The sequence below is a fragment of the Natator depressus genome, chromosome 1 (assembly GCF_965152275.1).
Source record: "Natator depressus isolate rNatDep1 chromosome 1, rNatDep2.hap1, whole genome shotgun sequence".
Lineage (NCBI taxonomy): Eukaryota > Metazoa > Chordata > Testudines > Cheloniidae > Natator > Natator depressus.
The window spans coordinates 224,071,377-224,087,026 of NC_134234.1; the positions used below are offsets into that span (position 1 = coordinate 224,071,377).

A 15,650-nucleotide genomic window follows, 5' to 3' on the forward strand; every position below is an offset into this window, starting at 1 on the left:
ACTCTTTGCTTCTCAAACTCCTTAGCCACATGGTGACTACAAACATGCTACTCTCAAAATTTGTTTCCTCACTCCCATATCAGCCCACATAAACTTCAGACATTAAATAAGACAATTTTAAAGGAGTTGCTCTTAATTGGGGAAGAAAGTAGGATTTTTTTTATGGAAGGGAGATAGCAGGAAGGCTAAAGTTAAATTGAGTGACACAGTGGACAGTGTCAGAAGCTGAGTCAGACTTCTTTGTTCTAGACAGTTCTCTCAGAGAACTAAGGCAAAAGGAAGAAGGGCAATATAGTAACTTGAGAGAGCTTCCTGTTAACTCAATAATTACCACATCCTGGGCTAATAAACTCTCAGACTAAACGGAAACAGTTTAGCGATAGGCCTTGAAGTATATATAGTAACATTATCTCAAACAGCAAACAACCTCAAATGATCACTTACATTAAAGCCTGTATAGCTCAGTGCAGAAGAAATATTTGAAAAGGAAAGCACCAAATGTGAAATAACAGGCAAATGTGCTCAATCTGTTTTTTAAAATATATAGCTTTTACTTACTTGATTAATTTTTCTTTCCCAGAATATTAACAACAAATAGCTTAAGTGCACTGTGCAAAGTATACAATACAAAATATCACACAGAATTTGTAAATGAAGTAATAAAAAAAAGTATCTGAATCACTCTTATTTTAGAATTATAAAACTATTTAACAAGTTATAGTTTTAACTTAGATCCTGTAAAAACATATTTTTAATCTAAAAATGTAAACTCCTTTGTGATGGGGTGTTTATCCTACACAGGTTGTAAAAGGATTAATATAGACCTCATAGACCAATTAACCAGCCTGGGTGCACCTGGAGGGTGAGCCAGGACTAATTGGAAATAAAGCCCAGCTGGGATAGAGAAGAGTTTTGGCTCTATATAAAGCTGGGTGAGCGCTGCTGAGGGAAAACCAGAAGAGAAAAGATAGGAAGTGCTCTCTCTCTGGGAAGCAGCCTGCAAAGAAGACTGAGATAGAGAAAGACCAGATATGCTTCTCCAGGGATGAGCTGAAAGCCTGAGTAAGATGGAGACCCTGATGAGTTGGAGCCTGTGGGAAACCCTGAGTAAAGGGAGGAGTGTGCCTTGGATCAGGAGACTGTCTGAACCAGGGAGAAGCAGCAGCAGAGGCACTCCTTCACCAAGGTGATTGCCTGGTGAGTTGGTTATATATATCTTTTGTTGGATTTTGATAAAGCCCACTGTGGCTCTGAAAGGTGAGGGAAACTGAGGCAAAAGTTGCTGTAGTGCCAGCCAGCCAGCCAGGAGGGGACATCATGGTGCAGCAATTTTGCCACATCTGGATAAGACCGTATACTCTATTTTAGCTCAAGAAAGGAATTTCCGCTTTTAGAGATTAAAATAAATCAAGCAAATCAAATTCAAAACAGCAGCAGAGCTGAACTTTAGACACATCAGCCACCAGCTCTGCCATCTCTATGTGTGGTACTCTTTCAGGAATTAAGGGTCAACTCCTAGTCCCACTGAAGTCAACGGCAATGGAAGTTTTGCACAGGCTTCATTGTGACCAGGATTTGGCTGCTTCACTGTGATCAGGATTTGGCCCAAAAATCTACTCCCCTGAAGAATTTTCCCAGAAGTCAGTAGCTTTTTATTCCAGGAATAAAGGATTATAAATTTCCAAGAATAGAAAAACAATTTTCAACCTAATGACCTTTATGAACAATTATCTAAAATATGATTTGTGTACCTGATGGCCATCTGTTCTTTTTAGCTAAATGAATAATAGCCTTATTTTAGTGAGCATTTAGTTCTGGAGTTATCCCAAAATAAATAATTTATAGAAGGGATACTTTGGATGGAGCCTACATATCATCATATCCCTTTAAATATTTGAGCACTCTCCCCTCCCCACTGCAAACCATGTTATTGTTCTAGTTTCAGTTTTGCTGGCGAGAACAATAAAGGGAGCACAGCTGACAGCTGTGTGTCCATCAGCTCCCTCTATGTCTGTATCTAACTCCTTCTCTGCTGGCTCCAGAAACACAACATTGGCAGCAAGGACCTTCTAGCCCAACAAGTGTCCAGGGCTTCCATTGCCTGAATAGAACAAAGAATAAAATTTTGAAAAAGGGGACAAAATTCACCTAGAGGCACAGGGTGACAGCTTGCTGTTTTTTGCTTCTGGGACAGTGTGAACCAGCCAGCTTCAGAGGAGGAATTAGGCAAATAAAGATACAACCCAGGATAAGAGTACTGCAATTACTGCTGGAACTGTTTAGAAAACTTCAGAGCAGTGAAGGGGAAGCAGCTAACTTTGTTGATCAGGTGCAAGCAGGCAGAGAAAAGGTTGAGCCTGCATTGAGAGTCTAGAGCCAGCAGAGGGAGCCCAGTGCAGCCAAAGGAAGAATTCTGCATTTTGCAGTATAAGCACCCAGCCAAGAGAGGGTGATCCAGTGAGGACAGTGCACAATTTAAAAAAAACGCCAATTTCCCTGAGGAAGAGACTTCCAGGAGGTGTAAAATTCAAAACAAGAGCAGTGAAATAGCACCTTTTGTGGGCAATGTTATGAATCTGACAACAGCCGTGACTCCTGGGTGGTGTACCTCGATGTTTTGAGTAATTTGTAACCTGCAGCACCATTCCCAATGGACAAAGCGTTTCAACCTTGCTGACAATAATGGGTCCAAAGGCATATGGACTGCTGCATAACCTGTTGTCTCCAACTGTTCCCAGAACCGCCATGTACACTGCAATTACAGCAGCAATGCAAAAATATTTTTCTCCTTGCCATCAATGATAGCAGAACAATATCTGTTTCATCAGCGAGATCAGAGAAGCGGAGAGGTGGTAGCACAGTTTATTGTTGCTCTAAGGAAACTGTCAGAGCATTGTCAGTTTGGACAAACATTAAGTGATGCCCTACGTGACCAATTAGTCTTTGGATTATGCAGTGACCAGGTCCAGGAGAAGTACCGACTGTATTAGCACTTACATTCAAGAAGGCTGTTGAAGTAGCAGTTGCCATGGAGACCTTAGGGAAGAATTCTTTGGCATTTAGTGTGAACTGGAAAGTTACCGCCTACATTGGCAAGATAGAGGATCATGGGAACGCAAGGAATTTCCACGTGCCCATGGTGCACAAACTGCTCATGCTGAAAAGGACTGCTGGACACGTCAGGTTATTGGCAGAAAATGCCAGAAGAAAGGACACATTACTGTGAACTGTCACACGGCTCAGCAACAAAGGGTAACTTTACAACCAAGAAGACACCTATGAAGGATGAACCTAAAAGGATGGAAGCTGGGAATTCATAATGTGGAAAAAGGTACGAGCTCTAATGACACTGATCAAGAACCAGAACACCACATGTTATCGCCAGCTGGAGTCAGACATTACATCTGGATCACACCCTCAATTGTAGAAGTTCTGACAAGAATGTAGCTTAATACTGGAGCTGCCATCTCACTGACTTCTGCATCTGCCTTTCACTAGACATTGTCACAAGTTCCTCTAGAAAAAACCTCTAAGGTTTTGAAGACCTATGTCGGCAAAAAGTTAGTCCCCAAAGGGGTACTTCAGGTGAAAGTTCAGCTAGATGGACAGTCAGTCATTTTACCCTTGTATGTGATTGAAAGAAAGTATCCACTGTTATTTGGCAGACCTTGGCTTGAGAAGTTCAAGGTGAACTGGACAGAAATGAAAGCAATCACGAAAGCACCCCAAAATTGTCAAGAAATACAAGTTATTATTCAAACAAAATAAGAAGTGCTTAGTACCAGACCTTTTTGTGCTGAAGGTGCTGCCTTGGTGTAAAAAGCATTATGAATTTGTTGAGAACTCTAACTGCTCCCAACAAAGGGCTAAAAGGAATGCATTGGAGATGTTACTGAAGACCTTGTGACAGTCTCGCAAAGGACCTAGAGTGACTTGGATAGATTGATAGACCAGCATCCAGAATTACTGTCTCCATCTCTGTCACAAATGCAGGTGGGGGAAATCACAAGCCTTGCTTGGAGTCAGTGGCTTTGATAACAGTTCTCTAGAGAGCTATTGGTTCCCTCTCACCACCACCTGGCTCGGCTTCTGCCGAGGATATGCATCATCCAATAAGTCAAAGCTCAGTACTCCTGACTTCAAGCATCAAGGGTCTTGTTAAGCCTTCTGGGCCAGCCTTAGGCAAATGTTACAGGAGTCTCCCTGGAGTGCCTTGAGCAGGACTTAGGCCTTGTCTACATACCAACTTGCACCAGTTTAGTTAAACCAACGCAAACCCTGTGTGGACATTTTATTTTGGTCTGAGTGATTCATTTTGGTTTAGCTAAAACGTGTTTGTACTAAACACACTGAACCAAAATAAATATGGCTCAACCAAAATTAGTGTGTCCACATAGCATTTTGCACCTTTTTAACTAAATCAGTTTAAAGGAACACCATTAGATAAACTGGTGTAACTCTGCATCTTGACAAGCCCATAGAAGCATTATCCACTCTTTCTTAGATCCCAGGGTGACATATGGTACTTAACTTCACAGTTAACTGCAAAGAAGACCATGCAATGGATTGGTTGTCCATCACTGACCTAGACTTGCTGGAAGAACATGATTAGAAGCCATTGAGTGGTTTCCTTCTTCCTTAGGTGCTCAAGAGATTGATGTTCTGCAAACAACATAGCACAAAACAAGAAAGAGAAAACAGTGAGACTGAGCTGAAGAGATGGTATATCAGGGCACCAAAGTGAATTGCTGGAGCACAGCAGAGGCGCTGAAGAAAGCATTGAAGAATGTATACAAACTAACACCAAAAGTGCCAAGGCATGTTCCAGAAACATGCAAAACACAAGTACTGAAGTGTCACAAAACAGACCCCAAGAGCAGACTTGAAAGTGTTGCAGACAGAGGCAACAAAGTGCCAAGGCAGGTGATGAAGTAAGAGCCAAAGTGCTGCCGCTGAGCACTGACCAAAGAGCCCGAGGCAAATGATCTCACAAAACTAAGGTAAAAGACATTTGGACCTGCCTGAAAGACCTGGATGCAGAAAGGATACCTGATGCACAAGGAGCATGCCTCTGAGAATGGTAGGAGCTGAAACTGGAGAGATGCAGCTCCTGCATGGAGTTTCTTTGCTGATTGAAATCAAGAAGGAAGCAGCTGGAAAGTACCAAGGATAATTAAGTTCAGCAGTGCTCTACCCCACTACTGCTGCCTGAGGGATCAAAACTCTTCAAGAGTTTGGGAAGTTCCAAGTGCCTCATGATAGCAAGCTAAGATCTAGGAGTGAGAATCTTGGCAGAGGAGATATCTATATTTATACAGACTATTCATTATCTTTTATTAGCTACCTAACCTGGAGTAGAGCCATTATCAGATTATACAGCAATGTAGGGGAGACAAAACTTCTTAATTAAGGGCAAAGAATAATGGGACAAAGACAATTATTAATTGGTTACAGAGATTTGCCTGTACGATTAATTAATAATGATCATTTTGTTATTCAGACCCAGTTTGGGGTCTTTGTAAAGTAAGATCATAAACTAATCATCATAATTCCCTTTCGGGGGAAAAAAAGATGGCAGGAGAGAAATAGAGAAAAAAGAGGACCAAAGGAAAGCCAGACAGCTACATAAAAGAGGCTAAGAAAGGAATGATAGGATAGAGAAGGAAGAGATGAGTTGAGAAAATGGGAGGGGTTTAGGGTTTTGGAAGGGCACCACAAAAAATATTACCTCATAGAGAATGTAACTGATTATTCTGATTCTTTCAAAAATGAGGACCATATAACCATACACTTATCTTGGTGGTTTTGAGTGCAAATTTTGTTCCATTGCTACCAGGCTCACCAAATCAGAGTACAATTCTTGGGAGATGGGTGTACTTGGAACTTCCCCTGTTGTAGAATTAGATGTTTGGCTACAATCGGAGCTCTACCCAACCAAAAATTTTCAGAGGATTTCAGTTTCCAGGACAGATTGGTTAGGCCTAGCATGGCCTGGCCAGCCTGCAATTCACCTTGACTGTGAGAGAGAGAGAGAAATTGGCTCAAATATTTATCTCTGTCCAGAAAAAAAATAGATCAAAAGGCAGTTCCACAGCATGTGGTACAAGTTTGTGCCTGCAGCACCAGCATTTGTCAGATGTGGCTGCTCCAGACCTGAAAAGTCTAGACGGAGTCCAGTGCATCCTCCAAAGGATTTTCTGCTAGATCAATCTTAACCGTAATTCTAGTCAGAAATGCTGTATATTGGAACAAATCTGATTCCACAGAATGTTGGTAATGGAAATTCACAGCTCATGTTCCCAGTCACTGCTGACTGCCAATTTGCCTGATAGGCGGGACATATAACTTTTTCAGAACTCTCCAGAAGCTGGGGGGGTCTGATGCTGCAGAGGCATCTGGCCCAAACTGGTGTTGCAGGGCATGGTTAAATTAAAGGTATTGACATTCCTTCTTTGGGTCCAGTTGAAATTTCCCCCTAAGGCGAGGAAAGAGCATGAAGTAATTGCTTTCAGATAGGTGGTTTATGCTCAAAATCCCTTTTTGAATCTAATCAGGCTATAGGATGCATTTATAGGCAATTAACATTTTGGAGTTACCTGAATCTAAATGTGATAAGGGATGACATTTAAACTTGGAAGCACCCAGATATCCAACTTTCCTAATGGTCAAAATTGTGACCATCTTCTCCATAAGGACACAGCAGAAGTCCAAGTTTAGGAATCATGCTAGTGGTGGGTTTCTTCCTCTGTATATAGCCAGACTGGAGAAGCCTGGGTCTTGTATGGAAAGCTCGGGGAGGGAGCAGGTCAGCCACTGTCACTTGGCTCAAGATTAAGGATACATAGTAACGCCAAAGTCTCCTGCATTGACAGGCAGCTGCATTTTTCAAAGGATAATTTGGCTTTTGTTCCCCATACCCCACAACAGAATTTTAAAAGTTATTAATTCTGAAGAAAAAAAAAACAGAAGGGGGAATATAAACTGGCAAGGAGCTTAGATCAATAGAAGTCTTGGGAGGACATTCGTCTTTAAGATTTTTAACTCTACCCCAAAGTGATAGAGGAAGGCTTCCCATCTATGTAAATCCAAAGCTGTGTGTGTGATTAGACTGAAATTAATTTTGACTATTTATTTCATGTTTCTAGGAAAGAAGACTCCCAAGTACCTGACTTCTGGCTGCTACCAGAGAAAAGTATTATCTAAAAGTGCACTAAGAGCCTCTGACTTGTGCTTGTTAACGTTGTACCCTGAGATTTTCCCAGACAATTCAATAGTTTATAAATCATCATAATACAAGCATATTTTCATCCCCATGGACCTTATTTTTATACTCTGGATCCCTGGGTGTGCTCTAATTTGTATTGCCAATGGCTCTAAAGTCAAATTAAATAGGAGGAGGGAAAGATCTGTCTAGTACCACGATGGAGATTGAAAGGAGGGGAAATGTAGTTATTGGTTACAACATGGGAGCTAAAATTGGAGTACAAAAGTCTAATCTAGGAAACGAAAGACCAGATCCAAATTTTTGTAGGATGAAGAACAAATACCTCCAATTTACTCGATCAAAGGCTTTTTCCATGTCCAGTGACAGAATAGCCATCAGCTTCAAGGGGTTAGCACACTGATAAACTGACAAGGGTTTGCCTGACCCATGTCTCTCTTGTATAAAACCCACCTAATCTGGGTGTGCTATGGACCTCACTACTTTTTCTAACCATCCAGGTAGAATTTTAGAAAATATTTTAATGTCAGAATTGATTAAGAATATTGGTCATCAGTGTCAGCTTTAAGGATGGCTGAGATTAGGGCTTCATTCATTGAAGGGGGCAGAGTACTTCTGCCAAAAGCCTCAGTGTATAGTTCAGCCAGTTTTGGAGCCAGTTGGCTTTGAATTGGGCATAAAATTCATCTGGAAAGTAGTCTATGGTCAGGGCCTTACCTGATTTCATGTTGCCTAGGGTAGCCATAATTTCAGAGGTATGGAATGGGGAATTGAGCCAAACTTTTTGTTCTTCTGCTGGCTGGGGGAATTGCTGATTTTTTGGGTGTACTCATCAAGTAACTGATCATCAGGGGTGGTCTTCTAAATACAAGCATTGGTAGAATCTGGAGAATTCATTAATAATTTTTTAGATTCGTGAGTATCTGACACTGACTTGAGTGAAATAAGTGGGACTTTAGTTTTTAATGAATTCATTCTAAGTCTATATGCTAATAATTTCCCCACCTTTAAATGCTCGATTCCCAGCATGCCTTGTTTTCATTTAAACAACGCAAATTCAGCCTGAGCTGAAATTATTTTATTAATTTCATATCTGAGACTGGTTACATCTCAGAGTTTATCCAAAGAGGGGTAATCCGCATAGCTGAGTTCTGCCTCCTTGAGCTGTTCCATTAGTCATCAGCTCAGTCTATCTGGCTCTCTTTCTGTGGAAGGAATAGGATATTATCCTGCCCTTTAAGTCATTTCTTCCCCACAAGCTTTTTCAATTATATCTAGAAGTAAAGAGCAGTATTAACCGCTATCTTCTGGTAGCCTAGTTTTTCAGGAGATGAGCTACAGTATCACAGGGGTCTGATCAGAGATCATAATGGCTTTTATTTAATTGTTAATAACACAGCTACCAAGCTAACTTTAACAATTAAGAATCTTCCCTACGTGTCTTATCAGTTGATAGGATTTGTGTGTTTTCAGGTTTTACTGAACAGGATTGACACTCCTGCCCCCAGATTTGGCTGCTTAATTACTAAAAACATCATTACCAATCCAGCCTTTTTAAAGCTTTTTGACCTCAGACTCAATGAGGTGGTTTTCCTGGAGGAATATTATATCCATTTACAGCTCATTAAAGTTAGACTCATTTTTTCCTTCTTATACAGATAACATTCCTTTTTATGTTCCAAGAAACACATTTAAATAAGTTAGCCATAGGTACTCACAGAGGGAAGTGTCCCAAAAAACATCTTAGTCCATGCGCACTAAGACTCAAAGGTACAGCAAGGGTGAGAAGTCCAGGTTGAGGAATACCTAGAAGCGTTCATAAGGCTGTGACACGTGGCCAGAAAGGGTTAAGCATCCTGCAGGATAAATTACCTAAATTCACCCTTTAGGGACATATTGGTAGATAATCTTTGTGTGTTTACATATATTACTCCTAGGGGAATTCTGCACCGAAAAATTAAAATTTCTGAGCAAAATATTTTAAAATTCTGCAAAATAATGCATATTTTATTTGTTAAAATAATATTATCATGCTGGTTTCAATTATTTTGGTAACTTATCTAAACTACAGTACAATGGATGAAGTATAGGAGTGGGGAACATTGGAGGAAATCCCCAACCCCCTCTGTCTAATAGTAATGTAGCTACTATTGACCCTTTACTTCTAGTTATTCAACAAATATATACAGCCATATGCTCAGTGTTACATCATTGCAACTGAAGAGCAAGTGAAGGCTGGGGAATCAAATTCACAATTTATATTAGCTCCGGCCTATCTCCAGAAAGGGCAGTAGCAAACAATTGATGGAGCACATTTTGAAAAGTACATTTTTGGACTAAAAAAATTTCATGACTTCTAATCACCAAAGCACCACAAACATTTATAAGGCCACACTGTCCTTTACACCACTGACAATGTAAAGGAGCCTTAAAATTTCTACACCTGTTTTATCCTCCTGGGGGGTTCACTCAGAAGGCAGGCTAATATATTCTGCTTTGCCTGAGGGGACAGAACCTGCCCCATGCCTACCTCACCAGAAACACTCCAAAGCTCTGCCCCTCCACGCTGAGCATGCCACAATAGCGAGCGAGAGGGACAGTGTCTCTCTTTCACACATGACTGCCCAGCCCTCCCACCTCAGCAGTGATTTATGTCTCTACCAGCTGCTCCAAGCACCCAAACCAACCTGCCTGCACTGCTGGGGAGGGGCATGTGACTGCTCTTGTGACTTCACTTTGCTTCCCTGTCAGAACTCTTTTTTTCTGCAGGGAAGCAAAGAAATCTGTGAGGGCCATGAATTCTGTGCATGCACAGTAATGCAGAATTCCCCCAGGAGTCATATATATTGTTAAAGGTTAATGTAATTGAACATTTCCTGCCTATGCTGTATTCTGTTAATTCAGAGATTAAAAGAAAATATTAACATTTAAATTAACTGTAAATATAGTGATATCACGGTCTTGATTTCTCTTTGAAGTATACAGCAAATCACCTGTAAATGGTGGAAAACAGGCAATTGCTTTATGTTAATCTGTGTAGCTAATTACTGGTGATACTTAGGAAATAGGTCTACTTCAGAGTCTCTGATTGCCTATTGTTCGCCTAATAACTCTGAGCTATCAAGAGAAGACCTGGAACTGTATAAAAAACCCTTGGGTCCTGATCCTTTTTCTCTCAGATCTGCTTGATACTTTATGCAGGGGAAGCTTGAATCATAAGACTGAGATCTCCAATCCCACCTGGGATCACCCTGGATATGAACATTGGACTGAATCTATGGATTAATTTTAAGAACTCTTTGCAACGCCAAAGCTCACCACCATCTCTATTATGAAACTAATCTCAGAACTGTACTCATGTCTGTATGTATACTGATCTTTTTAATAAATTTTAGTTCAGTTAATCGGTTGTAAGCATTTATTTGGGTAGGATCTGAAATATTCATTAACTTGGGAGGTAATGTGTCTGATCCTTTGGGATTGGTAGAACTTTCTTATATGATTAAGATTTTCAGTAATCCTCATCATATTTGACTTGGGTGTCTGGGTGGAAGCCCAAGGCTGGATTGCTATACTGGGCTTCTGTGCAACCAGTAAGGGATTATAGAAGCTGTTTTCTGCTGGCTTGATAGAATATTGAAATATCCACCAGCTCTGGGGATTATCTGCCCCATTCTTTACAGTTCACCCTAACTGAATAATCTCAGTGTGGCCCCCTGGGACACTGGTCACAAAGGCATTTAGATGGAGAAGAGAAACTAGAGTGGCAAGAGGTTAAGTAGGTAAGAGAGTTAAAAGGAGGTAGTACAGGAGGGTGTAAAACAAGGCAAAGGTGTGAAAGACCAATGCTCTCAAGTCAGAGTGGGATAAAAGATCAGGAAGATAGAGGGGTAGCCTAAATGAACACATCCTCTCTGTTCCACATCAAATGCAAAATATATGAATATGCCTAATCCTCCCCGTTGGTGCTTCCCCGCACAAAAGGCAGGAGATGGGGGGAGGATGAACATTGCTGAATATGTTTTAAATAGGGTTTCTGGGCTAAATGCACATAACTATGCATTGGAGGTTAGAGTCCTACCAGACATATCTGCTTGTGGATCCACTGGAAAAATGAGGGATGAGAAACAAGAAACTACTTTACCACCTCCTATAGACAGATGGGTCCAAAATCCCAGTGTATGGCTCTCCGCTGGCCAGCTCTTAAACATACAGGAAGTGAAATAATGCCCTCATCCCTGTGCACATTACCCAATATCTGCTATTTAAATTGAATACTTTACCAGTATGCTGTTCTTAAAATCATTAATTAAGGCAACCCTTCCCACACCCCACTCCTCTTCCTCCTGGAAGCACAAAACTGATGGGGGCAAAAAGCTCATAACCATTATTAGAAATAGAGTCAAGAGATCTGGACTGATAGGTAACCAACTGCAGTTCATATAGTTAAGCAAAGCAATCAATATGGTGTTTCAAAGAGCGGATAGGATATAGTTACTATCTCCACGGGAGCCAGGTTGGTCTGGATTCTTGCTCAGTGAGATGTGTTGTGGTGATTTCCGTCTATGAATGTCTGATGGTTCCACCTGGCTTTAAATATGGGTACGATGGAGGATATGGGAGGTACAGAGCTGAGATGGGCACTTCTCTGGATCCCTTCACTTCTGACAACAACAACCCAGCATTGCAAGTGTTGAATAGCAAATACCATGGCAATGTAATTTTGGTTCTATAGAAAAAGCCATAGAATGTAGTTTTTTGCTTCTCCCAGTTTCGAGAAGTTAAGGGCCTGGCTATCCACCTTCATCTGGAAAAGAGCTTGGAAGGCTATAAAATAGGTCAGTCCTTTCTCCTTGGCCTGCTTCTTTGACATATTTAACAGGGCTCTCTTTTGATTACCTCCTGGCTGTAGTTGACAAATATCACTATTCTATGCCCTTTCCAGCTCAGGTTTCCTTTTTCCCAGGCTTTATTATTATTAAAGAATGGATTCTTTCACATTGTATTTTAGAAAATTTAATATAAATGCTTGGCTTGAAATTAGTTGAGGGTTCGGTGGCTAGGAGAAGTGGGCCCTTTCTATATTCAGCTCTGTCTGGGTATAAGGAAAATCTCAAGTAGTGTCTTATACAAATTCTACAGATCCAACCACCCTCAAATTATTTCTTCTGGATGGCCTTACAGATCAATTCTATTTTTCAGCTTTTGGATCAGACATGTTTGGTCTGCACTGATCATAATAGAGTTCATATTGTCTTCTAAGGTACACATTCTAACTTTTGCCTCCCTGATCCTGGAGATTAGCCCCTGCAAACTGACCTGGTGTGCTGCAGTTATGATTTAAATTTCAGAGATATTCTCTGATACAGTGGTTCCCAAACTTTTGAACTGGTGACCCCTTTCACATAGCAAGCGTCTGAGTGACCCCCTTAGAAATTAATAACACTTTTTAATATATTTAACACCATTATAAATGCTGGAGGCAAAGCGGGGTTTGGGGTGGAGGCTGACAGCTCACAACCCCCCACGTAATAACTTCCCTACCCCCTGAGGAGTCCTGGCCTTCAGTTTGAGAACCCCTGCTCTGATATTTACATAAGCAGGATCTGTTCTTCAGCTATCTGCTTTATCATATTGTAGACTTGCTCCTTCTCGAAAGGTGCCATGCTGCCCTGCAAAGGGCTATCAGAGACCCTCTGATTCTTCACAATTTCTGGTGAGTCTGAGGAGTTTAAAACCAGATCCATCTGCTACTGTGATGTTAAAGAGCAGGATGAGCCACGCAGAGACAAAAAACTGTGGTGTTAGTATAGTGGATATTGACAGATTTTAGTGAGGCTGAGCAAAAGCTCCAGATCTAGGCAGACATTTTCCCCTGCTGGCTCCTGGACGCTGGCAGAGGATATCTTTAGAGAGGTGCATAAAACATATTTTCTGATTACTAAAACACTGGAACTTAATTGCTGACAAATCTTTGCGGCAACATCATTACTCATTGTACTTTGTTATATGACTTAAAAAAAAATTGCTCGATTCCTTCCTCTTTATAACCAATATTAATTTACCTGAGTTCTATTAAAATCCTTGGTAGCTGCACAAACAGCTTGTCTGGTTTCTACGTCTTTCCTTTGTAGTTCCATGGCCTTTTGATCTAGGTCTATCCTGTTCTTGTCATGGAGATCCTCTAAATTAGATTAAAACAGAATTTAGTTGATAAGGCTTATCATCCATGCATATGTAAATGTAATTTTAAAACAGTTGTTGGTTGATCAACTATTCACATATTAAACAGAAAGCCATCTCATGTATCCCTTTCCAAATTCCATGGCTAAGGTTTATCATAGAAGGTTTAATGGGTCAGTAAATTAACATATCAGGGAATCCAGGTTAGAAGTGTAAAAAATGAAGCAAACTTTATTTAATACTGGTTTGTTCAAAACTTGTTTGGACAAAGTTTTTAAAAAATATTGTAACTATCCCCAGAAAACACTTTTTTCAGGACAGAAACTAAAAAAAATAAATCAGAGCTTCATTTTATCTATTGTAACATTAGTATAAAAGCATAACAAGTACCTTGACTTCATTGAATCAAACGTTCAAAATACACAAGCTTTTTTTAAACCCACCCAGTCTCTTCATTTCAGGTGTATAGGGGAAAAGAAGATTAGAAATTCATGGGGTCATCATAAGTTCTCAATACAAGTACTTTAACTGAGACATTAAAACAAGTTTATTTTTGTGAGTCTGCAGAGGATATCTGTGTGAAGTTAAAATTCCCACAGCACTTTCCCTATATCACAGATTGGCATAATGGGCTATTCTACAGTTTTGCAAATTATTCACAGTAGAATTTGTTTAAAAAACAAAACAAAACAAAAAAAACATTAAAATCAAACTTCTACCTTCATTTGTTACCTGCAAATTTCTGGTCTGCTAATGCATTCTTCCAGTCTCTCTGTTGCTGTAGAGACCATTCTCTTGACTGCTCCTTTTGAAATTTCACCCTCTGATCATGGTTTAAATCTTCTCCTAGAAACTTCTGCAAGCCAGATACAGTACATCGTGGGTCATTGTCAGAGAGGCGAGCAGGAGTATCCTTCTTCAGGGCCTGTGGGTCAGACAAATCAAACTCACGCCGAGTTTCTGGCTTCTGAAAATTCTGTTGAAACTCAGTGACAGCTTTGTTTAGGTTTTTGATGTCTTGTTTCTGTCGTTCTTCTAACATACAGATGATCTTGTCATTTTGCTTCATTTCACCAGCTACAAAAAGGTTATAAACAAGGTAAAACTTCGAGATTCAAAATGTACAGGGGGTTGTAAAAAATGAAGAATGTGATCTTGAAAAAAGACTAGAAAATAAATCTTTAAACTACTAGACTTAAGTCATTTAGGAGGTCAAAGCTGGTAAATGATTTTTCTAAGATGATAGGGCCATTCAATTATAAAAACTCTCAGTTGTTAATCACCTTTGGCACCAGAAACTTGCTGGAAAATATAATCAAAAATATACATAAAATAAAGACAGAAGATAAGACTGCTAATAAATTTTGTTGTAGCATATCAATCCTAGGTACTGTAGAGCAATTCCTCAGCATCTACTACTAATTTGCAGTAGTCACTGAAACACAATTACTTATTAGGAACACAAGAAACTATAAAAATAACAATCAGCACTCTAAAATGATGTACCACCAATGATACAGCTTGGAAAAAATATTGGCAAACACCATTGCTTCTTAGAGAATTTATTGTTAATTACCGCCTCCAGTTCAAACATTGCAACTGATCCTGTCCCACAGAGTACACAGTCTAACTGTTTAAATATAATTCACAAGTAAATACCTGTCAGAATGCATGTGTTCTGGAAGTGTCCTATAGGGTCAAATTCTGTTAGATATTGTGAATCAATGCCTGCCAGGAAAATCATGACCAGCAGCAGCTGTGCAGTGCAGAAGCTGGCTACTACATTTTGGCAAGTCTTGAACCCACAGAGAGGTTACTCTGTGGGCCCTTTGCAAATGAAACCATCAAGGGGCATTCCAGCCATGGTGCGCCATGGTGCAGCTTAGATGTCAGGGGATGTGCTCAGCATGATTATGTGTCTGTGCCCTGACTCAGCAATGGCTCCTACTCACAACCCTGGTTTAGATTATACATGTTTCTATCAAAAACAATCTATACACTGATGGCTGTCCATAATGAGCACCTCTAGGAGTAAAGAGATATTGCAATGCATGTGCTTCAGTGGCACAGGTTCTATTAATATTAGCAGAACTGTACAGCCCTTCCCAAGTAAATTGATGAGTACTTTATACCACACTCCCGAATCGGATTAATTAAAATACACTTTCCTAATGGCATGTACCATATACATGATGCAATATAAAAAAAATCCAAATATAAAGAGTGGGCTAAATCCTGAAGACCT

At 40.2% G+C, this 15,650-nt stretch overlaps 1 protein-coding gene across 4 annotated transcripts in view; it reads right to left on the reverse strand.

The window, feature by feature from the left end:
• RIBC2 (RIB43A domain with coiled-coils 2) overlaps positions 1-15,650 on the reverse strand; it is a 28,860-nt gene that overhangs the window by 5,696 nt on the left and 7,514 nt on the right. For all 4 annotated transcript variants that reach the window (XM_074949046.1, XM_074949073.1, XM_074949064.1 and 1 more), the window contains 2 exons: positions 14,138-14,482; positions 13,288-13,406 (listed from right to left, as the gene is read on the reverse strand). In XM_074949046.1, coding sequence (XP_074805147.1) covers positions 13,288-13,406; positions 14,138-14,482 — 464 coding nt within the window. The remainder of the gene's footprint in view (positions 1-13,287; positions 13,407-14,137; positions 14,483-15,650) is intronic.